Source organism: Centroberyx gerrardi, chromosome 12 (genome assembly GCF_048128805.1).
Source record: "Centroberyx gerrardi isolate f3 chromosome 12, fCenGer3.hap1.cur.20231027, whole genome shotgun sequence".
Lineage (NCBI taxonomy): Eukaryota > Metazoa > Chordata > Actinopteri > Beryciformes > Berycidae > Centroberyx > Centroberyx gerrardi.
Genome location: NC_136008.1, coordinates 30,145,435 through 30,172,743, shown reverse-complemented (window position 1 = coordinate 30,172,743; position 27,309 = coordinate 30,145,435). Strand labels below are relative to the sequence as shown.

The window sequence follows — 27,309 nt, the reverse complement described above, 5'->3', positions numbered from 1 at the left end:
ATGAACCTGTATATTCTCAGTCTTCTCCTCACTTTGGATTTAGCCACCGTGGCGCTCAGCTTGTCCACATGCAGCACGCTGGACATGGATCAGTTCATGAAGAAGCGCATCGAGGCCATCCGGGGGCAGATCCTGAGCAAGCTGAAGCTCACCAGCCCCCCGGAGGACTTCCCCGAGCCCGACGAGGTGTCCCGGGACATCATCGCCATCTACAACAGCACCCGCGACCTGCTGCAGGAGAAGGCGAACGAGCGGGCGGCGACGTGTGAGCGGCAGCGCAGCGAGGAGGAGTATTATGCCAAGGAGGTGCATAAGATCGACATGCAGCCGTTGTACCCGTCGGAGAGTAAGTGTGTGTGTGTGTGTGTGTGTGTGTGTGTGTGTGTGTGTGTGAGAGAGAGAGAGAGAGAGAGGAGGTATATAAAATCAACATTCCCTCTATTTATTCCTTCTAGAATAATTTTGTGTGTGTGTGTGTGTATGTAGAGGTAGCTATATAAGATCAACAAACAGTCCTTCAAACAGTCGGAGACTAAGTGTGTGTGTGTGTGAGAGAGAGAGAGAGAAAGAGAGAGAGATTGTTTGTGTGTGTGTGTATGTGTGTGTGAGAGAGAGATTGTTCATTTGTGTGTGTGTGTGTGTGTGTGCGAGGAGGTACATAAAATCAACATACGGCCCTTCTACCCATGGGAGAATAAGTTTGTGTGTGTGTGTGTATGTGTAAGGAGGTCAACATACAGCCCTTCTACACTTCGGGGGCTAAGTGTGTGTGTGTGTGTGTGTGTGTGTGAGACAGAGAGCGAGAGAGAGAGATTGTTCATTTGTGTGTGTGTGTGCGTGTGTGTGTGTGTGTGTGAGCGAGAGATGCATAAAATCAACATGCAGTCCTTCCCCTCAAAGTGTGTGTGTTTGTGTGTCTGTGTATGTGTGTGTGTGTGTGTGTGTGTGTGTGTGTGTGCATGCGTGGGCGCAAAGGAGGTGCATAAAATCATCACCCAGCCCTTCAACTCCTCCGAGTGTGTGTGTGTGTGTGTGTGTGTGCGTGTGTGTGTGTGTGTGCACATGCATAAGTTCCCATAAGTGTCCCATAAACATTACCTGTGTGTAAAGTCTAGAAGTTATGATACATGGAGTCCCGAGCAGCGTTTGTGGTCACGTGTGTTTGTGATTGTTTTGGAAAATCTGTCCCATCATGCTCTGCTGGACGAGTGCAGAGGAAAACAACCATAAAGCAGAGAGCTGGAGCTCAACACAGCAGCCTGACGTGAACTCGGCCTGCACCGCCACATCGCTGCTGCTGTAATCATAACCGACATTTCAGTACTGCTTCCATACTGTTAGGAAACATTACAGTTCATAAACATTAGGTACGTTCACCTAACAAGCTCCACAAGCTGAAATTCCATCTGAACGTCGCCTCTAGAGGGCGTAAACGTGCCGATTGGAGTAGTGATTTTCAACGTTTTGGTCATATTTTTTAGAACAAGTAAAAATCCTAATGCTACAAACTCGTCCAGCTGCATCTGATCTTGGTGATTAGTTTATATTCTGGTTTTCATGGCGGTCAAATGCCAAATAACCCCCATGTTAAAACTAAGTGGAATATTGCTTTAAAGCTGTAGTAGGAGAATGGGGTGATGTTTCAAATGGGCCACGCCTACAAAGTGCGCTACAAGTGCGAAAGCCTATTCAATACCTATGAGCAAAACAATAAATCAACATTTTCTATGGTTGCTTTTTCTGTGTTCTAATAATTGATGTGAAATGTATATGGTGTTGTTAATTGCCCATACCTTTTTCATGTCTGTCAAACAACTGCACAATCATAATAATTGAATTATCTGGAACTTCACAAAATGCTAACAAGCTAGCAAACTTCTATACAAGAGAGGAGTCATGTTTTTCATCATGCTGTTGTTTGACAACCGTGAAAAGGTCACGACAAATGATTTACACCATATACATTTCACATTGATTATTAGAACACAGAAAAAGCAACCACAGAAAATGTTGATTTATTGTTTTGCTCATAGAATTGCATAGTGCCGCATCAGTAGCTAGCTACAGAGAAAACCTAGCTAACTGGCTAGCAGTATACAAGCTAGCACTGCGTCACTTCTCAGCCCTTTTGTCTCCTTTAGAAAACCAATGCTGGTGTTCACCGTGTTTCTGAACGTTTAGCTTTGCTGTTCTTTCTTTTCTCACTGCATTTCTCCATTTTTGTTGTTGCTGTGACTTCCTTGCTCTATGGCTGCTAGCCTCACCTTGATAGCCACAACCAACTCCCTGCTGGCCACACCCGTACAACACGCCTGCAGCAAATGGTACACACCCCAAAATGTCCTACCATCATTGAAAAGCCAATTTCAGGCAAACGGGATTTATGCGTGAACACACTAGTAATGTAGAATATATCCTATTTATTTATTGGTATTTTGATGTGAAGAAGGACTAGACTAGACAGAGCCTCAGTCTGGCAGTTGGAGTCAAACAGCTGAACAAATTCAACAGTCCACCCCTGAACTGGATCCCAGTTCACCTAAATTGACAAACCGGTGCCAGGAGACAAATATCGAGCTACTTCACTTACAGATCCAACAAAGACCGACACCCCACTTTGTTCAAATAAATCCCAGTGGTTGTTCTGGGATGTTTTGTATTGAATTTTCAGATTTTAGACTTGAAGTCAGAATACTGATATCGTGACAACACCAGCCATGACAAGTTGTTATTGTATAGCTATGAGCAATCGGACGCAGACAATGAAACACTGATCCAAGACTTTTCCCTGAACCCCCTTTAAGAATGGCTGCCTTGTGTGTGTGTGAGTAGGAAACGGTCATCACTTTGAGTGAATGTTTCTTTTTTCAGCGAGTATTATACAATCTGCTGTACATACACACACACTCAGGGACGTAGTGGAGGGTAAACCCACTTAAACTCACTTTACCTAGCTTTTTATTTGCAGGAATAAGGTTTACCACTTTTTTAGCCTGACATAAATCAATACACATCATGCTCAGCAGTATAAAAGTGGTGTAAATTATGTATATGGAGACCAGAAAAAAGCAGAACTGAATGCTGCTGATTTTTGTAGTGGTGGTCATTTGCCTAATGATGATCACCGACTGGAGTTTTTTTTAGAGTTTACCATTCTTTTTTTTACCACTCCATCACTGTACACAATATACAATCAGTGATGTAGCGATGAATAAAGTTAGTCAGCGATCATCATAAGCTAAACAACCACAATTATGAAGAAAAATCCATTGTGTATTCATAAAACCAGTAATTTATTGCCTTTTCCCTCTAAAAACCCCCATCTTCATATAACGTAGATCAGTTTCATACTACTTACTATGATGTGTACTGTAAATTTGCCTCATTAAGATTTATGCCAGCCATAAAAAGGTGGGCAAATTGGGTTTAGGTGGGTTTACCCTCCACTACATCTCTGTGTACAGTAATGCCCAACCAAGGACCAAGGAAAAAATCGCATCACAGATAATTTAAGTGTGCAGTAAGTGTGTCACACTGATAAAAAAAACAGCTATTTTCACAACGGTTTTGTGTTCGTCTTTCACCGATTTCAAGTTGTACACAGTATTCCTCAACCACAAACTAAACTAATTTCAAACTAATTTCATGGGTTCAGTCTCTTGCTGAAGTGCCTTTGAGCAAGACACTGAATCCCTAGCAGCTCCATAGCTGCTGTTCTGTAGCTGACCCTGACCTCTGACCCCCCCACCCCCACCCCCGTGGAAATGATAAATTTCTCCTCCGGGAGATCAAAAGAATATCGCAGAAAAAGGCATGGCTGTATAAACACGATAATAATATTAAATGAAACTACAGAGCCATTAACCCCCGATATGGTCCCCCCCTGCCTCGGATCAGAAATGTGAGTACATGATATGAAGCAAAAATAAATTAGCGAGACATTTTGTATGCCCCGAGGTGTATTTTGCATTAAATGTTATCCTTGGCGCTGCCTGCTGTATAAATACCCTAAATATGAATAGATCTGGCCCGACGCCAGGCGCAGTCAGGAAAGCATTTACAGGGTATAAATAATACTGAGTCAACATCCAGAGAGAAAAAAGGCCAGAATTTATTCCTATTCATCTTAACTTCTGACACCGGCCAGTTCCTTAGATGTGGAGACGGATGATGACAGGAGAGAGGGAGAGAGAGAGAGAGAGAGAGAGATAGATAGAGAGATATGAACCAGCAGTTAACCCTTCAGCTGATATGGGCTTATTTATTTATTTTGTGTTTTTTTTTTCCTTCTCCTTCACTCGGACTTGTGGAGACTGTTTGTGTGTGTGTGTATGATTCGGTGTGAAAGTGAATATCTTTCGCCTGCCAGCTCACACACACACACACACACACACACACACAAGGGTATCAACCTTATTTGGTTGGGCGCCAGGAAGTCCTCGGAGGCAGCAATGTGGGGCACAACGGCACTGGAAGCCGTACAAAAATGTTGTTGGGGGGGTGGAGGAGGAGGGGTGTGTGTGTGTGTGTGTGTGTGTGTGTTGGGAGGGGGGGGTGAGGCATTGTGCGTAGCGGCTGCTATATGCCGCCGCCGCCGCTGCTACTCTGTTCTGCTCTGCCACTTGCTCCATGGAAAATTCCAGCAGGAGAGCCACTGTTGCTGGGCTGTGGAAGGGAGAACTCCCCCTCCACACACACACACACACACACACACACACACACACACACGAACACACAACCCCACAACCCCAACCCCATCCCTATCCCTCTCTTTCTCAATGCAATTCAATTCAGTTCCCGTAATTGGCACGACTGATTATCGGAAACAGCGTTTGCCCGCAAAATGTTGTTATACATTCAAGCCATATGGAGATGCTACACATGTAGCATGCAATAGAACATAATCATTAATACACATATCATAACAAAAAACCACAGTTAGTTGTTATAGTAATTATACAAATCATTTCAAAAGCAGGTAAGGGCACATCAGACACCGTAGTAACCATTGTGTGTTAATGTGTGTGTGTGTGTGTGTGTGTGTGTGGGAGTGTGTGCATGTGCAGCTACATATGTGTGTGTGTTCGTGCGCATGTCTGCTTACAAAATGAGGTTTTTGTCCTGGGGTTATGTGTAAAAGTGTATTCTTTGTGTGTGTGTGTGTGTGTGTGTGTGTTTCGGTCACTCATTGTCCCTCAGGTTGTGGCATTTCTCTAGTATTGTTAGTTTGTTTTAGTTAGTTTCTCCATGCTGAAACTGTTTGTGTCGTGATCATCTTTATATGTTCTTTGTATGTACAGTATGTATGTAAACTGAAGAATGACTCACCACGCCCTTTTTGTGCGGTGGGTGCATAGCTAGGCTAGATCCAACAGGCAATTGTCTGGGTGACACCTGCACTCCCAAAGAAAATCTTGATAAGATCGTAATTCTTCGGCTGTGATCACATAGGACGCTTTTTTAAATGGTTTGGTGGTGACAGGTGCATTTCCTCCTCGTTTGGGTGTTTTGGCATTTTGGGGCGCTCCTCTCCTAGTTGAAGAAGTCTCAATTTTCCGTCAACATCTTGAGACGAAATCTAGGCAGAGCTCAAGGACGAGATGATAAACCTGTCCTCTGTTTCAGAATCGGTAACTCATCCTCTCCTTTAAGAGCAAGCGGAGACATCCTGCTAACTTTCTCTGCTCCCTTTTTATTTTCAGCAACATTATCCCCTTTGTTACTGCAGCTTAGTTCACCAACGCTAATTAGATATCTTGCAAGGTTGTTGTCAAACTCTGTGTCGCATAGCAACCAGAATGATGCATCCATTGACCTCTTGCTCTCTGTCTTACGAGTGACGCTCACAGTCGAGCTTTGTGTTTGAGCAGGAGTAGAAAGCTTCCATGTGATCGCAGCCTTAGTTAGGTTATGAAACTTGTGAAGACTTTCACTTTCTTCTGGAGTGCAGATATCACCCAGACTATATAATATATCATCACCCTACAAAGGCTAATAGAAGGTACTACATCTTATGTGCTTTGAAGGTCAAAGGTCATGACTAGAATTTAGATTTCATATCAACAAAAGTAATACACCCATTGATGCTATTAAACAATATACCTTCCACTTCTGTTGCAGCTAAACATTTGTCAGGACAGGAGATGAACTCATTTTTTTTCACTTCTGATGCAGTTATTGCTGCTTATTTGTCTTTGTAGGGTGTACGATACGATATGATATATGTATGATATGTATGATTGCATGGCGTACGTCTCTCCGTCTCAACTATAAAAGACTCAGTCTCATGGTCTGGGCTGGCGGACACAATGTTTCCCTGTTTGCATGCCTAGTAGAAGAGCTGAGTGTACATAAATGTCTCTTTGGCGTGGCCTGTCTGCCCTCCAGGTTATTGTATGTCTCTGGTGTGCTATAGAGTTCCCTGCTTCCCCCAGAGCAGCCTGTGAACACACTGACCCCAGTGTGTGCTGGCTTCTGCTCTCATAGGTCTTCACTCCCCCTAAACAGTATGTTTAAGCTGTGCGATGCTGGCTTTATATTCATATTTCGATCGCAAAAAGATGTAATCGTGATTCAGTTAACAGTATATCATGTTAACCTTTATTTGTCCAGGGAAAGTCGATGGAGCTCCATGCTCCTTTCCAGCAACTCCCTGCTTCACATTCACACAGTTCCACACATTCACACTAGGAGCTGCCCAGTAAAACCACAGTCTTCTACTAGTGGCTACTGAGAAGCTCCACTGGAGCAGTTGGGGGTTCAGTGCCTTGCTCAAGAGAATCCCAACAGTTGAGGGAAGGCTGAATGAGTGTTACTCATTAACTTTCCCCACCCACATTTTCCCAGCTTTCCCTTCTTTCCCTTCCCCCGTCTGGGGATTCACACCGGCAACCTTGCTTTCACAAGCCTGCTTCTCTAACCTCTAGCCTACTACCACTACATTTACAATTCAATACTGTGTTTCATCAACGTGTTGCGCTGCATGTTTTCCTCAGAGCATCATTCATACTCATGTTGACATTATCACACTGTGAGATTTAAGCTGCTCATGACCTTTGCAGAAGGTTGATGCAGACGATGTGGCCCAAAGTAGCAAAGGCTGTGTTCTTCTTCTTGTCTGCAGAGATCAACAGTGTAACACTCTGAATGTTCTTCATAAAGCCTTACAGCGGATCTGGCCTTGAAAACAGACAAGCTTTTCAGCATGGCTGAGCAGACTCCCAACGGTTTCATTTAGTCACTGATAAAACATTGCTCTTTCACAGTGAATGTTAATCTGTAATGATATGTGGCATCTGATGTGCTCGGGTGTTTGGTTTGGAACTGCGCTGGAAACACGCACGCACACACACATGCGCACACAATTTACAGCGCCGATCTACCATCAGTACATCTGACATTGACATGCAGAGCCCACCACTGTAAATCTCCTGTCAAAACCCTAATAGGAGAATGTTTGGCGAGCATTTCAAACAGCATTAGAAGAGAGGTCATTTGTTATAGGGAGTGAACATGGTGAGCTGAAGATTTACTGGTTATTTACAAAGTAAATGCGGACCACATGTTGCATTCTGCTTTTATTTAGTGATCCAAATTCAAAGGCACTAATTAGCTCGCCATCAGGTAACAATTCTCTACATTACACTTTGAACATTTTTTTTTTTTTAAACATCAAGCATTTGTGTTGGCAAAATCACATTACAAACATTATGTGAGTGGTTTCTAACAATTTGGATTCGGAGTGTTTTCAGCGCAATTGGCTCATAAATGCGCACGGATCCGAACACACAACTGTGGAGACAAACAAACGGGAAAGAAAATGCTGGATCCAGTTGCACGTTCACAAGTATGATAGCTGGTGATCTCGTAAGCCGCAGCAGACTAAGTTGTTGTCCATTCAGGCATTTATCTGCTTTCCAAAGGTGAGCTATGGCGCTACGAAGAGACATTCCTGCGGTGAGTAAATGCTGAGGGGGAGTAAGAAAGAAGCTCTTGTTTGGCACGAGTTTCAGAGTTAAAGAATGGCCTCTAATCAGGCCTTTAAAGTGTCTGCAGGAAGGATGTGTCACTTTTTTAATAGGAAGCAGAAAGCGTCAGGCTGCGAGGAGTAGCTCACTTTATATGGAAATTTAATGGCGTGTGTCTGCGAGCATGTGTGTATATTTGTGTAAAACCATTCGGAATGGTATGGGATTCATGTTTTTCATTGAGTGTGTACGTACGGGCACTGCGCTCGGCGTTAGTTTGCATTGTGAGCGGTTGTGTTTGCGTGTTCTGATGTGGGCAGCTCGTTGAAAGGCCTCAATGTGTGTCGTTCAGCCCCTTGTGCCTGCGCGTGTGATGGATAGTGTTTAGTTAGTCTTAGTGAAACCTCTGGCCTATCTCCCCTGCACTTCTGTAAATAAACCGGGTCGTGTGGCGGCTGTTGGTTTGTGAAGGGAGGCTTGTAAAAACAGCCAAACACATGAACACAAACACGCCTCCGGAGATCGGGCACGTTTCCGCGCCGGAGCTCGGTCCAAACCTGGCCGCCACGATCATAAGATGCGGAAAACTTTCTTTAAGCTGGTCACAATACGTTAACAAGCTGCATGCCAGCCTGCTGCCACTGGTAGAAGACAGTTTTCATTCTTGAACTTTAATTTGTCTCCAAAACTGTCATCACATATTATATTACCACTGTCCACATTTAGTGGACATTGATGTGGACTTTGATGCAAAGCACCTTACAGTACTATGAATGTATTTTTTAACATGGGTGGTCCCAGTGGGTATGGAACCCCTAACCCTGCCAGTGTTAGTGCCTTGCTCTAGGGAATGGAACCCCTAACCCTGGCAGTATTAGTGCCTTGCTCTACTCACTGAGCTGCAACTAAAGGAATTGAACCCCTAACCCTGGCAGTGTTAGTTCCATCTTCTAGCCTTTGAGCAACATGGGGAATTGAACCCCTAACCCTTACAGTCTTAGTGCCTTGCTCTAAATAATAGAACTCCTAACCCCAACAGAATTAGTGCCTTGCTCTAGGGAATTGAACTCCAAACCCTGGCTAATCCTGGCCATTTTAGCGCCTTCCTCTAGCCTTTAAGCAACATGGGGAATTGAACCCCTAATCCTTACAGTGTTAGTGCCTTGCTCTAGTGAATGGAACCCCTAACCCTGGTGGTGTTAGCAACTTCCTCTAGACTTTGAGCAACATGGAGAATTGAACCCCTAACCCTGGCAGAGATAGTGCTTTGCTCTAAGGAATTGAACCCCTAACCCTGGCAGTGATGGCACCTTCCTCTATCCTTTGAGCAACACAGGAAATTGAACCCCTAACCCTGGCAGTGTTAGTGCCTCTCTCTCGTGAATAGAACCCCTAACCCTGGCAGTGTTAGTGCCTTCCTCTAGCCTTTTAGCAACATGGGGAATTGAACCCCTAACCCTAGCAGTGTTAGTACCTCTCTCTAGTGAATAGAACCCCTAACCCTGTCAGTGTTAGTGCCTCTCTCTAGTGAATAGAACCCCTAACCCCGTCAGTGTTAGTGCCTCTCTCTAGTGAATAGAACCCCTAACCCTGGCAGTGTTAGTGCCTTGTTCTACCCAATGAGCTACACAGGACCACATAAATACTCGCACAAACAGACCCCCATTTGTGTATTGCATATATTTATACTCATCTACCCATACAAATACTCACCCACACACACCTACAGTGTGTACATCTATACATAGGAGTAGAAAAAGTACCAAAATATCCTACTCAAGCATAAGTGCTGTTACTTTGCTGAAATTTGACTTAAGTAGAGGTAAAAGTACTAGTGTAAAAATCTACTTAAGTAAAAGTGAAAAGTAGCTCTTTTAAAATGTACTCAGAATTCCCATGCAGTTCTAAAAGGCAGAGAGGACAGAGTTCAAACAAAAAAAAGAAAAAACTTGCAATAAAGCAAAGCCAGATTACTCTTCTCTCCTCAGCTGACTAACCGTTGACTGTGAATGGCTCCACAGTTGGCCACTTTACAACAGGCCAGTTTCTGATGCAATGCTTATGGAGAACCCACAAAATACTTTAGTCAAAACATACTTAAGTAAAAGTGAAATTACTGACTTTAACAAAAAGTATAATTACGCGAAAAGTTTCTCAAGTACAGTGACGAGAGTAATTGTAATTAGTTACTTCTACCCTTGTCTATACAGTAACTTCTATTATGGCCAAGAACCTTGTGCTCCCCCATTCTTACCCTTGTGTTTTGATTCAGCTTATGCCGTTGTCACCCTGATCAATGTTGCATTTCTCAGCGTAGTCATGCGGGTGTTACAGTCACGGTGTTGTTACTGCGTTGCTGTAAACAGACTGGATGGCAACTGACCATTAGTTCTTTATTTCTATGAAGTGCAAACCTTCAACTGCGAAGGTAGCAGCCCGGGACTGTTGTTTTTGCTTCAGATTCTTAACCAGGATCTTCCAGATTCCCTTTCTCCTGTGATGGAGTGATCAGAGAGAAAGAAGGCAGCTGGAGGGAGAGCTGCTTGGGCTGGAAACGTAAGACCTTCGGGGTATTTGCCTGATTGACGGACCTCACCGCAGGGTTGTTGTTGAGAGCCCGGTTTCTGTTCACTTACGCAAGACCTGGACGGTGCTGCCATTTGAACTGCACAGCCACCACGGCCAAGCAGCATTGCGTAACAGAGGGAGAGAGAAAGAGAGCGATTGAGTGAGAGAGTAAAAAGAATAACAACTTCTCCTCCAGCACTTTCTGTATTGTTTACAGCAACGGCACAAGTCCTGTGTAAGATGATAGTCTTAACAGGAGTGTAAAACGGAGGGGAGCGAGATGTTTGGTTGAGGTGAACGGCAGGCGCAGGTTCGGCCGCTTCACTCAGATGGTGGATGGGAGGTTGGACGGTGTTTTTGGCGGCGTCGGTTCGAGCCCAATGTTATGCAACAGCATGGTCAAGTAGAGCCTGGTGTAATTGTGGTCACGACGGTGTGTGTCATTCAGCGAGTAATGAGGCACGGTTTGTCTGCGCTGCTGCCACTCTGCATGTGCACACACCGTGCATGTGGTTGAGTCACGGTGTGTGTGTGTGTGTGTGTGTCTCTCTCTCTCTCGCTGCCTTGCTGTCTAATTGCCTTGTTGCCATACAGCAACAGTGGAAATGAGCCATCCCAGCAAGCATTTGACAGGCTTCAATGAGCAGGAGGTGGCCAAGTTCAACGTCAACCCAAACGAGCACACAATTTTCACAGTATGCTACTATGGCACAGTGAATATTCCTATTAAAACAGCTTCGGAAACTATTTTCAACTGATACCAGAAAGATGTTTAGCTCCTGATTCGACAAAACGATGGACCTCATCTCAACTTTCATTTTGGTGCTATATATACATGGGATTTTAACATTGGTGCAGGCTGGATTGACATCTATTCAATGTCAAAATGTTTTCTTTTTTGGGCTACTATTGTTCAGCCAAAGAAGGGGGAATATTCTGTTAACTGGTCCATTCATGACAATAAGGAGACTCAATCACAGGGTAGCAAAGGTTCATAGAAGCAACTTGACCTGAATAAGAACTTAACCAGAGTTTGGACAACAGTCAGTCAGCCATGCTGCCAACTCTCTTCCAAGGAAATTATCTATTGGCTTTTCCAAAAGTCCCTAGAAATCATATTCAAACAGCTTTGGAAACTGGTTTGAACTGATGCCATAAAGATATTTAGGTCCTGATTTTACTAAATGATGTTGGTAGAAGCTATGGACGACTATGGAAGTCTCAACTTTAATGTCAATTTCAACATTGGTGCAGGCCATTGTATCAACATCTATTCAACGTCAAATTCTTTGTTTGTCAAATTGTTTCCTTCACTGCCCACCTCCCATCTGAGCGTGCACGTGTCCATGTCTATTTGCATATCTGTGCTTCTGTTTGCATGTTTTTTTCTTATTTATGATCACGACATTTTCTTATTCATGCTCCTCATGCACAAGCGCATGAGGAGCATGTGTTTGCATGCGTACACGTGCATCTGCGCTCTGTATATGTGTGTTTATCTGTTGCTGGGAATAGGGCCTTCGGAGACTGACAGGCCGCGGTGGATGGGGCTTCAAAGCGCCGGGTATTTTTAGTTCCCAGGGATTATGTGCGGAGTTGTTTTCAATTTGCTATTGGCAGGTGAGCGGCTGGGCGGAGGCGTCTGCAGGGAACCAGACAGGCGGGAGCTCTCTTCCGTCTCACATTCTCCCTCGCTCTAGATCCTTTTCTTTTCTCTCTCCTCTCTCTCTCTCGTCTTATTCTCTGACTTTTCTTTTATTCTCTCGCTCCCATCCCCTCCCTACCCCCGCCACCCCTGTCCTCTCGCCGTTTCCTTCATTTCCTCTTTGGCTGCCGCGCGTCTGCTGCCGTCTACTCCTATCTTTTTTCGCTCTCTATCATTCTTTCATTCCTCTTCCTCTGCTTTGTCGCCGTCGCTCCCTCAACTTGTCCCGGTTTCCCTCTCCATAAATCACCTTGATTGTTTCTCTCGGCCCGGATGGTGATCTGATTTTGTCTTTTTTCCGCCACCGGCACATTTACCTTGTGCTCTATCGTTTCATATGCCACTTTTTCCTTCTCGTCTTCTCCCTGATGCCTCTCTTCCCCGCTTTCTTCACCTCCGCATCTCCTCACCTCTTTTCCTGTCCTTCTCTTCCCCCATGACAGAGAACAGACCGTCCCTCCACGGATGAAGCTCAGGGAGAATCCGAGAGCATGTCTTACAGAAGTGAGAAATACTCAAAAGTAGGTCAAATAGTTTTCCCTCAAGTCAGTCCCAGCATTTCAGCCCTGCAAACCAATATTTGGATCCCCGTTTCCATTCTCAAATGGCAAATGTGATTCCGAGGTAGTAAACAGTTGCATCCGGTAGTTTTGAATCTGACTTTTGGGGAATTTGCACAAACAGAAATAGTCACTGCACCATTCCTGCATTGAGAAAAAGAGAATATCTCCTCGTAAAATATATACCGCTTAATGTTATGTTTTATTGAAGCCACATGTTATGCCATAAAGGTCTCCACGGTAACTGAAATGTTTTAATATTACACAAAACACCCAATAATATCACCTTGTGTGTGTGTGAGAGAGAGAGAGGGAGAGAGAGAGAGATGATTATGATGATGATGATGGTGCCAGGGCCACTACCACTTCTAAGAGACACGTGTGTACATGTGGATTGGCTCGTGCCAGTACATCTGCAAAAACAGTCGCAGTTGAATTCATAACAGCTTGGGATCACGACGTAATTAGTTCGCAGCGAATGTTTTCATTTTACGCCGAACGTATTCCCACGCCCGTTCCATCTATTATCGTTCGACTCACGGTTAGAGCCGAATAATATGGCCGTCACCTGTTCGGGCCTTTGGAAAATAAAATTGGAAATGGCAAAACCCTTTCGTCGCCTACAATTAGCAAAAAAAAAAAGGAGCTGAAGTCAAGTGTTGCGGCGGTGCGCGCTGCCTAAATCCGCACAAACCTCCTCCAAATTAAACAGTTTTAGCTTAAATTGTTTCTTCCTGTCTCGGGGGTCAGATGTTTGCCCGCTGCAGGTGTCTCGCTTGGCCTCGGCCAAGACTATAACGACCCTTTCATGTTGCGGCCTCGGACTCCCCGGCAGTGTGTAAAGTAGCCCTGTAAAGCCGAGGCCGGCCGCAGCTGAATCATTACAGCTTTTCCTCAGAAACCGTGTCAAGCGGCATGGAGTCCGGCTACGCTGCCGTCAGGAGAGGACAGACCGGGGAGTTTGGTCAGCTGCAACCTACAGCTTAAGGCCTCCTGAACTCAGGAAGTGTATTTGTGGTCGGCAGAGGTCACATGGCTGCCGGGAGGGGTTGCATTGGCACATATCCTCTGTTCCACTGTTTAGATAGTAGCAGCTATCATGAGGTCGTGACCCCTGCTCCACAAACCTGTTGGATTAGACGATTAGTTAGTTACACCCTCAAGATGTAAAGAACATGTCCAGAACCAGAGGTGGAAAGTATATTTACTCAAGTACAATTTTGAGATACTGGCACTTTACTTGAGTGTTTCCATTTTGTGAGACTTTCTACTTTTCCTCCACTACATTTCAGAGGGAAATCTTGCACTTTTTCCTCCACTACATTTATCTGACGGCTGGAGTTACTAGTTACTTTGCAGAATAAGGTTTTACACGCAAAACATACGATAAGCTCATAATATATGTTGCATTGTTAGAGTTTAAACTCCCTAAGAATATATGGAGCAGTTAGACCTACAACATTAAAATACTTCTTACAGGTTAATGCATCAATAATTTGACACTCTGAAAGGGACCGTTCTTTGAAATGACTACTTTTACTTTTGATACTTAAGTACTTAAATACTAATATACTTTTACTTGAGTAAACTTTTGAAAGCAGGACTTTCTGTTTTAATGGAGTATTTTTCCATTATGGTATTGCTACTTTTACTTAAGTAAAGGGTTCGAGTACTTTTTCCACCACTGTCCAGAACCAGCTCAATGGGCTAAAGAAAGGGACTCGGCCATTTCGAACCAAGGATGTTGTATTTACATGGCAGAGCCCCACTCTCTGTGAAGAACATGCTGCAGGCACTGCAATACATCTGTTCTTGCAACATGCTACAATCAAAAATCCATGTTCCTTCAGCGCTGGAACTGTTAGGAGTTTCAGTTCAACCTGATCCCTGTCTTTGCCTGTTAAATGACTCATCACTGTCACACTGAAGCAACGAAGTTCGCTCTTCGCTGGATTCACAGCAGTTAAGAAAACCGTTCTTGAGCTTCAGTTTAATCTTCCTTTACATCAGTACTGAAAGAATATGACCCCAATTAGAGAATATATGATAACCCTTACAAAAAAGTCACATGTGAAAACCCACATGTGGTTTCTGGACACGTTGGTTTTCACATGTGAACATTTTTCTCACATTGTATTCTGATGTTACATAACAGTTTTTACTTCAGATGTAAAAAAAAAAAATCAATTTCTAGATGAAGACTATTTTTCCACACATTAACTTTTTTTCACATTTTCACCTCATGTGAAAACTTAATTTCACATGCAAAGAGACAATTCACAGGTGAAAATGTCAAGGGGAAATTTCACATACATGAAAACCAACTTGTGTCCAAAAAGCACATGTGCTTTGAATTCACATGTGGGTTTTCACATGTGACTTTTTGGCAAGGGAATGACTATTCTAATCATGGGGTTCACTCTCCCCACTGTTATCTTCCCATGTACAGTGTAGATAGTTCTCCAATTCAATACTAAATCAACATTAAAAATCTTCCCATATGGGTCCCTGGGACAAAATCTGATCAAATTTGGCTCTGTGGCCTAATGTGTATCTTTTTGGAGGTCTTTAACATTAAAAATGTTGGCAAATCCCTGCTACAAGGGACCATCCTCTAAACTAATACATGTTTTATTGTTGGAGTATATCACAATCTGTCCAAATATGCTTTATGTTCATCGGCACGTTAATGCATTGTAAATATGGGCAAGTTTCTTTGTTCATCGCTATGTTTTCGAATGGAAATGTTAATCTGAGAAAAGAATAATGACAGTTTAGCCAGAGGTCCAGGCACTCGAAGCGGTACTAACTCTGTCATTGGAGAGCGGAAGAGGTTCATGAAGCCAATAGTTTCTGCTGACAAAGCCACTACTCATAGGCTTTGCAGGCCAGGGAGGAGAGAGCAGCCAAGCCCAGCACTCTCAGCCCTCTCCCCTCAGGAAGGAAGCCTGCGTTTGATGGATCCTGAGACAGGTTTCCTCCTCCGCCTGTGAACTTTCGAGGTCCTCCAGTCAGGAAGACGTTCAGGGTTTTTATTATTTGAAATGGAGTGGTCATTGACAGATGTGCCCCGCTTCGCTCCCGGCTCGCTTATTTAAACTGTACTTGGGTTTTTGCAAACATCCTCCTGTGTCAAGGTAAAGTCAAGGACCCCCCAAATACGTAGAGCACATCAGACCTTGAAAGATTTTGTCCCAAGGAATCCCATCTGAGAAAATTGTTGTCATTAGATATGACTTTACACAGAATTGCATAACTGTCTATACTGTAGGTAGGGAGGTAACAGTAGAAAGGGTGAAACCGATAATCAAAACAGTCTTCCTTCCATTCGCTCTCTTTGTGCAATCTTCTAGGGAGGGAAATAATAGTGAAATGAAACCATTCCTCATTTTGCTGGTGGCCCCCGCCTGGCCCCCTGACCCTGGGAACTACTATCTGAGATCGTCACACTTTGCCAGGTAAAGGAATACACCAAATTTTTGGTAGTTTGTCCCTTTGGGCAACTTAGCTGTTAAGTGATGAGAACATAGACACCAAAGTCATCCATACTGTATGTCCCTGGTAGATTGTGCTCCAACGCTTTGTTTTACACTATGTTGAGTGATAGTAGACTCCATGCTAACACGTTGTTTTATACTATGTTGAGTGATTGTAGACTCCATGCTAACACTTTAGCATACACTATGTTGAGTGATAGTAGGCTCCATGCTAACACTTTAGCATACACTATGTTAGACTAGAAGACTGACCTTATTTTTATTAACTTGAATTTTAATAAAAATGTCATTATCTCAATATAGCTGATGTAGTTTTTTTGGAACTATTTCGGATGCCGTGATTTTTAGCTGTACACATTCTCCATTCGCCCAGCACATTTACTACTTCTTATGGAAACAGTGAAAGTGGTCCCTGCTAATTCAAAACAGTAATTTTATTTACAGTTATTTTTGTATCATATTCTGTGTACATTTTACCAATCTACAAAAAACTGCCAGATTTAGATGCATTTAACATTGCTTACTATTTAGCTTTAGAGCTCATTTTCTTACTTTTGAGATAATGCTAGTGGCCTATCACTCAACATAGTGTATGCTAAAGTGTTAGCATGGAGCCTACTATCGCTCAACATAGTGTATGCTAAAGTGTTAGCATGGAGCCTACTATCGCTCAACATAGTGTATGCTAAAGTGTTAGCATGGAGCCTACTATCGCTCAACATACTGTATGCTAAAGTGTTAGCATGAAGCCTACTATCGCTCAACATAGTGTATGCTAAAGTGTTAGCATGGAGCCTACTATCGCTCAACATAGTGTATGCTAAAGTGTTAGCATGAAGCCTACTATCGCTCAACATAGTGTATGCTAAAGTGTTAGCATGAAGCCTACTATCGCTCAACATAGTGTATGCTAAAGTGTTAGCATGAAGCCTACTATCGCTCAACATAGTGTATGCTAAAGTGTTAGCATGGAGCTCTGGAGCCAACGATCTACCGGGGACACATGGATGATTTTGGTGTCTTTGTTCTCATCACTTAACGGCTAAGTTGACCAACGGGACAATGTCCCCAAAACTCACTGTATTCCTTTAACGTACAGCAGTGTTTTGTCCACATAGCACACGCTTTAGTGTTTTGCCATTGCCGTGATGTAATGGGATGGATGAGTAATGAAGTGACTGATTAGAGGGATCAGGGACTGTGTGTCCGCTGTGTGTGACAGGTTTCATGTGACATCAGCTTTCCTCTGGGAGGGAGAAAAGAGGTCTTAGTCTGCTTTATGAAAGTGCAGCACCCACGACTGTGTGTGTATATGTGTGTGTGACATCACTCGCCTCACTCATGTCTTAGTTCCTTGAATGCGACGGGGCGATGCGCGCACACACACACGCACACACACAGACCACAGCGGCGCCAGTTGTGGTGGATCATTTTCACGTCAAGTTCGTATAAATCAGCGGTAATGTGGTCTGACTCTGCTTTATGCCGCCGAAGCTTCAGGCAGTCGAGCAGTGGTTTGCTTAGCCCCCCCCCCCCGCCCCCGCCAGAATTCCCCAGTAGATCTTACATTACTAGAATACCCAAATGTATTTTGATGACAGACGATCTGCGTACTGCGCTGTCTGTGAGGATATGCGTGTGTAATCTGTGCTGAGTGTAATTTGTGAATGTATATCAAGTACAGTAGTTGTGTGCATGCTTGCATGTGCATGTGTGTCCATTAGTGTTAGACTGACATATTGGCCCAGTATTGGTCTTTTATTAAAAATCGGATATCGGCCAGTCAGAGATATGATGGAGGTTCCTCCCTGACCACAGCTACTCAATATGTTGTATTATTATTGTTATTAAATCAGATGTCTGACCAGACAAATCATTCCAGTGTGGTGTGGGAGGATTTTACTCAACAGTAATGGAGAGTTTTAGTGTCCCATGATGGTCTAAATGCTGTTTCAGAGGATTTTCCACCCTGACAAGAATAATAGAGAGAAATACTGACATGGCATAAAACTGGAAAAATATATTGAATATCGGCACAAAATATCAGATATCACAATATCGGTATCGGCCTTCAAGAAATTAATATCAGTCGAACCCAAGTACTGAGCTGTATTTGTGAATGTCCATCAGTTACAGTAGTTTTGTGTGTGTGTGTGTGTGTGTGCTTGTATGTGCATGCGTGTCCACTGTCCGCGGCGTGTATCGGCCCAGCTGTAGCCCGCCCCTGAACCTCTGGTCAATGCGGCCAGTGTTGTGTTAAAGCACAGCGGACTCATTCATGAGGCTCTGCAGCAGTTTGTGTAAACACTCTGCCTTAAGCTGGCCCGCTGGGAGCTGGAAGTGTGACTTTCTCTGTTGACGGATGGGAAGGAAACGAGCAAGAGCATCGTTAGTCTTGGCTCATCTGCCTCTTCTGGTCGCACCGTGCACTGGGTGGTGTTAGTCGACTGGTCGCCCAGCAGAAAGTAAAAACGAGTAGAAGGATAATAATAAAACATTCATTTGTGCTTTAGAATTAGAATCCATTCAGTTTAAGAGCTTCCCACAGACAATCGGTGTAGTGTTGATCAGTTTTTATGCTTGCCAGAAGGTCCGGCATTTCCATGTGCTGGTGTGTCTAAGAGCCTGTAGGATTTTCATTAGGTCCTTGTCTGAAATGCGTGTGTAGTAACCCTTATAGTCCAGCTGATGGCCTGTAAGTTACTGCTCCTGCTGATGCTAGTTTTCGCTGCAGTTGCATTGGAAGATTTTTTCCATTTAACATTTCTCTACAGTTGCCTGTGGAATGGCAAGTTCTGTCATCATCAGCCATTTTTGGATTAGACAAATCGGTATCAGCCGTACCGATTTGGAAGTCAACAAGTTAACATTGTTCCCCATGGTTGGAAAAAATTGCTAGATTTGTGGTTAGTCGCTTTTGACAAATTTGCTAAATGTAGTGATGAAGTCGCCAAGTTGGCAACAGTGTTGCTGTCTGTTAGCAGTAACATTGATTTAACTGCGACCAAATGTAGACCTCCATGGCCAAATATGGACACACACTCTTTAATATGAAATTTCATTTTTAGCTTCTCAAATATGAATGATTTCATTGGACTTTTTGTCTGAAAAATTCATGCTAAAAGACTGGAAACCGCATCACAGTGTGTGTGTCTGGATTTGGCCACTGTGATGTTTAGTTAAGTTGTAGTTGTCAGCTACTAATGGTGATTTTATTTTATTTTTCATTGTTATATTTTCAATTGCCAAGACTCACAGCTGGCAAGCATGTAAGTACCACTAAGCTAGGTTACACTTGTACAATAAAGAAATAATCAAACTGCATCATATCCATCATATCAGAGGTGGACGACACTGACCGATATCTGTTTTTTAATAAAAGTGCAATATCGGCCCCATATATCGGTCTAACCCCAGTGTGTATGTGTGAGTGCAGTCTGTAAAAAATATAAGAAGAAAGGAGGGAGAGACATACACAGAGATAGATAGATAGGCTGCAGATGGCCGTGTTGAAACACAACACCAGCAGAGGTATTTCATAGGTGGATGTGAGAGTCCCGAGTATTGGCTGGACAAACAGGGTCAGAGGTTGAATTAGACACAGTAAACCCGTCCACTGGATTTTTCTGGGCTGCGGTGGATTTCTGCTGTCTAGTCATTCACATGCATGCTCAAAATCCACTCACTTTTTTTTACTTCCATTTGCTTTTTGGTCGAACTGAGGCGAAAACACTGTCTTCTTGATAATAATAAGAATAAAAATGGCTCTCATCTGCTCTTTCAAAACTCTCCAGACTACTGAATGACTACGCTCTCTCTCTCTCCCTCCCTCCCTCTCTCTCTCTCTCTCTCTCTCCCTCCCTCCCTCTCTCTCTCTCTCTCTCTCTCCCTCCCTCCCTCTCTCTCTCTCTCTCTCGCTCTCTCTCACTTTCTCTCTCTGTTAATCAGAAACAGTATTACCAAAGCAGTACACAAAATGTACATTTTCAAAAACACAACAAACACCAGCTTTTACATTCAAACCATATTGAGATCATAAATTATTTGGTTTGAAAACACGCCCTATGCCATAAATCTGTCTCTGTCTCTCTCTTTCTCCCTCTCTCTCTCTCTCTCTCTCTCTCTCTCTCTCTCTCAGCTGGTCCCAGTCCATCTGTCTTGATGGTTGCTGTGGTTGTATACTCTCTCTAAACAAACCACGGTGTCTTACTAATCCCGGGCTTCTGCCTTACGTTACAGCCATCAATTTAAGACCTCCGGGCCTCCTAATGCACCGTGGTGTGGGACGCTGTCAAACACTCCTCCACCGCACACATGGTTTCCAGTATTACGTTGTGTGTGTGTGTGTGTGTGTGTGTGTTCTCCGCAGCGTCTGTCAGACATGGCAACACACATGGCTGTCAGTGCTGAGTGTGTGTCGCCCCGGTCCTACTGTGTAAGCTTCTGTCAAACACTTTAACACACATGGTTCTTAGTAGTGTGTGAGGGTGATTGTGCCGCAGCTACTGTGCACTGAACACTCTGTGGGAGTGTGTGTTAATTTGTCTGTGGGTGTTAGGGTTTCGACTGATATGGCTTTTTGAAGGCTGATGTCAATAGGGGTACTTTGGGTTGACGCTGCCCAATGGTGATATTTTGTGATATTTAAAACCTTAAAATTTGATGATTTTTATGCAGAATTATATTCTTTTCAAGGTGGAAAAGGCTCTGAAACCGGATTTAGACCATCATGGGACACTAACACTCCTCACTGACTTAAGCCTATTTGCAACGATCTGCACTATACTGTACTGCCTTAATGGGGTTTGACCAATGTGGGGTTTTGAAGGCTGATACCGATATTTTTGGATTAAAGCTGCCAGTAGCTGATTTTGCGCCGATATTCAATATCTTTAAATTTGACCATTGCAAAAAATGACAAGTATTCAGTGTTTTCCTCTAGAATTTTATCCTTGGCAGGGTGGAAAAGCCTCTGAAACAGCATTCAGACCATCATGGGACACTAAAACTCTCCACTGAAACCATAGAGACAAACTGCGTCATATCCACTGACTGGCTCATATCTGATATTGAATGAAAGATATATCGGTCTGACCCTAATGCGTATGTGACTATACTGTTTACAAAACATTTCACATGAGGTAATTATTACCACAGCTTTGCTGGCAAACAGAGCGAAATCAGCATCTTTGTGTGTCTCTGAAATTACTGTTTTCGCTTCTTGTGGACAATTACAAAGAATCCCTTCTCTCTCTCTCTCTCTCCTCAGCTCTTATTCTATTACTTTTCCTAGCATTTCTCCCTCACATGATCTGTGGTCACAGGAGTATTGTCAGGACAATAACAGCCAGACCTTTACACTCATTTTTGGCTTGATTGTAATGTCTGCAATCTAGGAATTGAAGCTTATTTCACTGTTGCACTCATTGTCAGTCGCTCTGCATAAGAGTGTCAGCTAATTGGCAACTACTTTCTCTCCCTCTCTCTCTCTCTCTCTCTCCCATACACACATACATACCCGGAGATCAACCAATATCCCTCCTTCGTTTCAGATGTCATCCCTCCCACCCACTACAACCCGTACTTCAGGCGGCTGACGTTCGACGTGTCCTCCATGGAGAAGAACGCCTCCAACCTGGTGAAGGCTGAGCTCAGGATCTTCCGCCTCCAAAACGCCAGGGCCCAAGTGTCTGAGCAGCGCATTGAGCTCTACCAGGTAGATCCCCTCCCCCCCTTCCCTCTGGACGTAGATCACAGAACTAGGTTTCCCAAAAACCATTTAAGAGGTGGGATTCATTCATGCTAGGAAGGACTATGGCTTTCCTTTGAGGTACCTAGTCTTGAATGCATGAAGGTTTTGAGGATTACCACTTTAATACACATTCAAACACAGACATGAACACTTTCTAAAATTCAGGGCATTTGCTGTTCATATGAGCTTTAAAGGTGGGCGTAATGGATCACATTGGTGTTATTTGTGAATGTAAAACACAGTGAAGAATTCAGACTCGTGATTTAGCCCTATGGTCATCATCCGTCGGCCTGTCTGCACCAGCCAGTTCCCATGCTGTGTTTACATCCAGGCTGGGGGGATGACAGCTGGGCTAAACACAGCTCCAAACAGGGGGATTTTCTCACGCAAACACAGCGGCTATAAATGTGTGAGGGAGGATGGACGGGGCCGGTACAAAGAGGAGAGAGTTCGCGCTGGGGAGATGAAGACCCCGATAACGTCCGCCTCACATCCATCCGTCACGCAGACGTCACACTCACTCATTCGCGTGTATACACAGCAAGAATTCACACCTCATCGAAAAATGTCCAAATATTTCAGCTGCTACGGTGGATTTTGTTCTTTGCCGTGATGAATATCCCCCGAGATTCACCTATGGATTTAACACTGAAACGACTCCTTTAAGGGGTAATTTATGACTTTTATCGCCATCTATTCGTGACCAAAGCACTGCCACAACGTCGTCAGACACAAATTCACCCTATTTGCCCAAATTTAATGAGCAGCTATGGTCACTAGTGGGAAATCTTCTCCACAGAGGAAAAGACGAATCCAAAGAGTGAAATCCAAACTGTCTCCTAAACAGCAGCAGCAAGCGCTCCGTCCAGAGAAAGACTCACCAATGTTAGATCGTTTGCCTCTCTCGTTCCGTCGATATCCTTTGGTATAAAGCGTCACAAATCTATCCATAGGTTTTCCTCAACCCATCACCACCATCTTGTAACACTTTTGATCATCTCCAACAACATCTACCTCCATTCCGATCCCTCTTTCTTCCACATTCTCCCTTTGTTGGATTTCCCACACCAAACCCGAGCAGCAGATCTCGGTAAACGCAGCAGGAGCAGTGTTTTACACATTAGGCAGGGGATGAGCCAACATAAACACATGGTTATGAAGGACAGCAGAATAACAGCGATCTGTCCGGCATCTGTTTCCGCTCCCTCTGCTCCTCCCAGACCTGGCCAATCGATCAGGGAGATGAGAGCAGTCTGCTAGACCTGAACGGTTCAACCAGGAGAGTCTCTCCAGGTTGCCATTATTGTGTTACTTTATATATATGTTATTTATATTGCATTTTTATGTTGACGTATCAGGGATATTATGACTAATGCGCATACTTTTGCCAATGTACAGCATGTGATGTCGAAATCCCTTATGCTGTAAGCCCAATGTTAAACTCTAGAAAAAACAGTGGATTTTGGGGGTCTAACAGAAGGCCAACAAACTGGTAAAATAATAATCTGTGACATTTTCATGAATATAAATTTGCTTTTTGCTCCTCTGTTTTATATTTGCTGTTCTAAACACCCGGTGTCTGGTAGGTCTTTCCTGGGAAAAATCCTCTGGCGCACAGGAAGTGATGCGTTTTATGTTTCCAGTTCATTTGGAATGAACGGAAGAAGAACTGGGGAGTTAGCATGAGTTCACACCAAGCATGTCTGTAGCGGTTTATTTGAACTCTGGAGCATTTCCTCCTTTAGTTCGATTTGTTTGTCCAGGTGAGAACAATGCCGCTCAAACTCGGATGGCACCAAATAACGGCACGGAGACGCCTTAAAACGCGAGTCCCCACCCAAGAGACATTTGGCGTGGTTAATCAATTTCATGTCATCCTCTCTTCTGTGTCCACAGATTTTGGGACACAAAGACCTGACGTCCCCAACACAACGCTACATTGACAGCAAGGTGGTGCGAACGCAAACGGAGGGGGAGTGGCTGTCTTTCGATGTGACGGAGGCGGTCAGCGAATGGCTGAACCACAGAGGTAAGTGCCTGTCGCATCCATAATATACTGCAGCACATTCCTGATAACTTATCAAATGAAAAAACGTGTATTCCCATCACTTTGTTATACAACTCTTGTCACCCCACAGACAGAAATAGTGGATTCAAGATCAGCTTGCACTGTCCATGCTGCACGTTTGTACCATCAAACAACTACATTATTCCCAACAAGAGTGAGGAGCTGGAGGCGCGGTTTGCAGGTTATTTGATTTATTAAAGTTTATATGTAAAGTGTTTATGTAAGTGTTGAAAGGTCTGGAATCTGTAAAGTAGTTCTGATACCCATTTAGTTGGTGTTTTCCATGTGAGTTCAGACTTTTCGGACACCTTGTATTAAAGGTCCCATATCGTGGAAAGCGGGATTCCCCTTGCCTCTTTGATTATAAAGGAGTTGGATGTGCTATCTAAACATGGTGAAAGTATCAAAACGCACGGTCGCCAACTAAATCCACACAATCCACATTAGAAAAGCGAGCCTCTAAACGAGCCGTTTGGACTTCCGTAACTTTGTGGCGTCACAAAGGTTCGCTCATTATCATTTTTGTAAGAAATAATAGACTAACAAAGTGTTTTTTTCAAAGCGGTTGAGCGGTTGTCATTGTTTATTACTGGAGAGTTTTCCCTACCTGTAGCTGCCGGGCTGCGGTGTCTCACGTTTCACATACTGAAACGGTTAGCCAATCAGAACGGAGGGGTCGTTAATATTAATGAGCCTTAAAGACACAGCGACAGAAACAGCCTGTTCTTGGTAAGGCTCAGAGAGATGCTGGAAAATGTAAAAATGAACATAAAATAAAACACTAGAATGTGTAGAATTTGGGACCTTTAAGTCATTTGTCATATTTTTGTAATTTCTCCAGGTATTGATGACAGCTTCCACGGCGGGGACCTGAAGGTGTTTAAGAAGCGGCGGCACAGCGCTCAGGCTCCACACCTGCTCCTCATGCTGCTGCCGTCATACCGGCTGGAGTCCCAGTCGCAGTCCCCGCACAAGAGCCACCGATCCAAGAGGGCTTTGGACGCTGCCTACTGCTCCAGGTAATTGGATCAGACTTACAGCAGCTGGATAGTTCTTTGATGAATGCCACAACATAAAGAAGGAAAAAGAGTATGGTTTGACTGATATGGGTTTTTGAAGGCCAGTACAGATACTTTTAGATTGAAGCTGCCAATTGTCAGAATTGTCCAGAATTCTTGTCTGGGTGGAAAAGCCTCATAAGACAATAAAACTCACTGAAAGCCATACTAATGAAATTCTTTTAGGGTTAGCAGCTTCTTCAGGCAGGGTGAGGCAGGTTTAATTACAGGTTTTGAGTGAAATCCTAATCCCAACCCAACCCAAAAAATGAGAAGCAAGTCCAGCCATCATTTCAGCTCTTGTCTTCTGCAAACTCAGTTCACTTCTCTTCTTCACCCCCCGCAGAAACGTCCAGGACAACTGCTGCTTACGGTCGCTGTACATCGATTTCAAGAAGGACCTGGGCTGGCGGTGGATCCACGAACCCAAGGGCTACAACGCTAACTTCTGCGCCGGGGCTTGCCCATATCTGTGGAGCGCCGACACCCAGCATTCCAAGGTACCAGGGAAGGGGGCCAAGGGTTAAACAATCAGCCGGGTCAGAGTAGAGAAAGGTCAGAGCAGCAGTGTAAAGCAGATGTAAAAGTAGCTGTGTCTTCTTCATCTTTAGGTAATAGTGGGATGTTTATCTCATCTTGACACATTTCTGCTTCATAATCCCTAATGCCTGTGTCACTTATGGATGTCGCTGATTTCTTCTGCAGACAAAGAAATGCTAGCTCTTGATCTGACGCTCGTGTTTCCTGTCCTGCCAGGTCTTAGGCCTGTATAACACCATCAATCCGGAAGCATCGGCGTCGCCTTGCTGCGTCTCCCAGGACCTGGAGCCCCTCACCATCCTCTACTACATCGGCAAGACCCCCAAAATAGAGCAGCTCTCCAATATGATCGTCAAGTCCTGCAAGTGCAGCTAGGAATCATTACAAGCCAGCACAAGCACTCTCTTTCCTTCACACAAACACACACACACATACATACAGTCAAACTGCAACCATACTATCTCTTTACATGCACTATTATACAAGCATATTCAATCTTTCCACACAGGCACAGACGTCAGGTGCGGTGTGTTGGAGAATATAGGTACAGAACAAGAGTGTGCTCATGCAACCCACGCAGCAACACACGTACAATACAACACATACACACCACAGGACTAGTGTTGTCACGATACCAGAATTTTGACTTCAATACCAATACTAAGGGCACAGTCACACCTACAGCTGGTTTGCGGAAAAGTTTACTTTGCTGCAGTTTTGTATTTGGTTCGTTTTGGTTCACACTGCCCAGTTACAAACAAACCAGGGCTTGTAAAGTCACATGAACTCACAAGCAGCTTATCATCGCACCAAGTCCCACAAATCTGATTCCAGTCTCTGTAACTTTAGCTAAGCATGATGGACTTGTCTGTGCTCTTTGCTGTAATTGACCTTCTCTGGTGTTCATACCAGTTAAGAACACATGAAGAAATAGCTGAGAATGAGCATCAGTCCAGACTGCGGTTTGCCCTGCCCTCATTTTGTTCTGCTAGGCTTTTCAAGCATGAGGAACTGCTGGCTATCAGATGTCAACATCTATCTCCTTATACCCATAAACCCTTGCGTTTTGGGGTTGTTTCCTGTAGTCTCACTCCTAATGAACTGCACAGCAGTTCTCTTGGAAGAGGATAGACATCCGCATTGTCCACCAGTTTGTCAGTTTAGGTGAACTGGGATCCAGTTCAAGACATGGTGGACTGTTGATTTTTTTCAGCTGTTTGACTCCGACTGCTGCAGTCTGCTGTCAAGATCCAGACTGAGGCTGTTTATCCCAATCCTCCTTCTTCTTTTAACTATTCCAATCCGCACGTTGACGCCCTCTAGAGGCAACGTTGAAATGGAATTTCAGTTTGCAGAACACATTTGGCGAAAGTATGTCTCGCAATGGTATCGAAGCAGAATCGAAATTTTGATTATCGTGAGAACACTACACAGGATACGCATATATGCGACACATCACACACACACACACACACACACACACACAAACATATATACACATACACACCAACACACACACTTTAAGTGACGCAGATATGGCTTTTGTACAGGCATGTCTGTTTTTTTTTTGCGTTTTGAAGGCCCTGTCAACATG

At 43.9% G+C, this 27,309-nt stretch overlaps 1 protein-coding gene across 1 annotated transcript; it reads left to right on the top strand.

The window, feature by feature from the left end:
* Positions 1–26,145, top strand: tgfb2 (transforming growth factor, beta 2). Its single transcript, XM_071905399.2, has 7 exons — positions 1–346; positions 21,850–22,013; positions 23,946–24,078; positions 24,188–24,298; positions 24,959–25,136; positions 25,522–25,675; positions 25,932–26,145. Exons 1-7 carry the CDS (start codon positions 1–3, stop codon positions 26,088–26,090), a joined length of 1,245 nt encoding a protein of 414 aa, XP_071761500.1. The 3' UTR covers positions 26,091–26,145.
* Positions 26,146–27,309: the final 1,164 nt, after the last annotated feature.

What these genes read in the sequence shown, in the direction of transcription:
- tgfb2 (XM_071905399.2), top strand. Translation starts at nt 1, where the DNA reads ATGAACCTGTATATTCTCAGTCTTCTCCTCACTTTGGATTTAGCCACC. An exon ending in CGAATGGCTGAACCACAGAG is followed by an intron (nt 24,079 to 24,187) that starts GTAAGTGCCTGT and finishes GTCACCCCACAG; the next exon opens with ACAGAAATAGTGGATTCAAG. An exon ending in CCGACACCCAGCATTCCAAG is followed by an intron (nt 25,676 to 25,931) that starts GTACCAGGGAAG and finishes CTGTCCTGCCAG; the next exon opens with GTCTTAGGCCTGTATAACAC.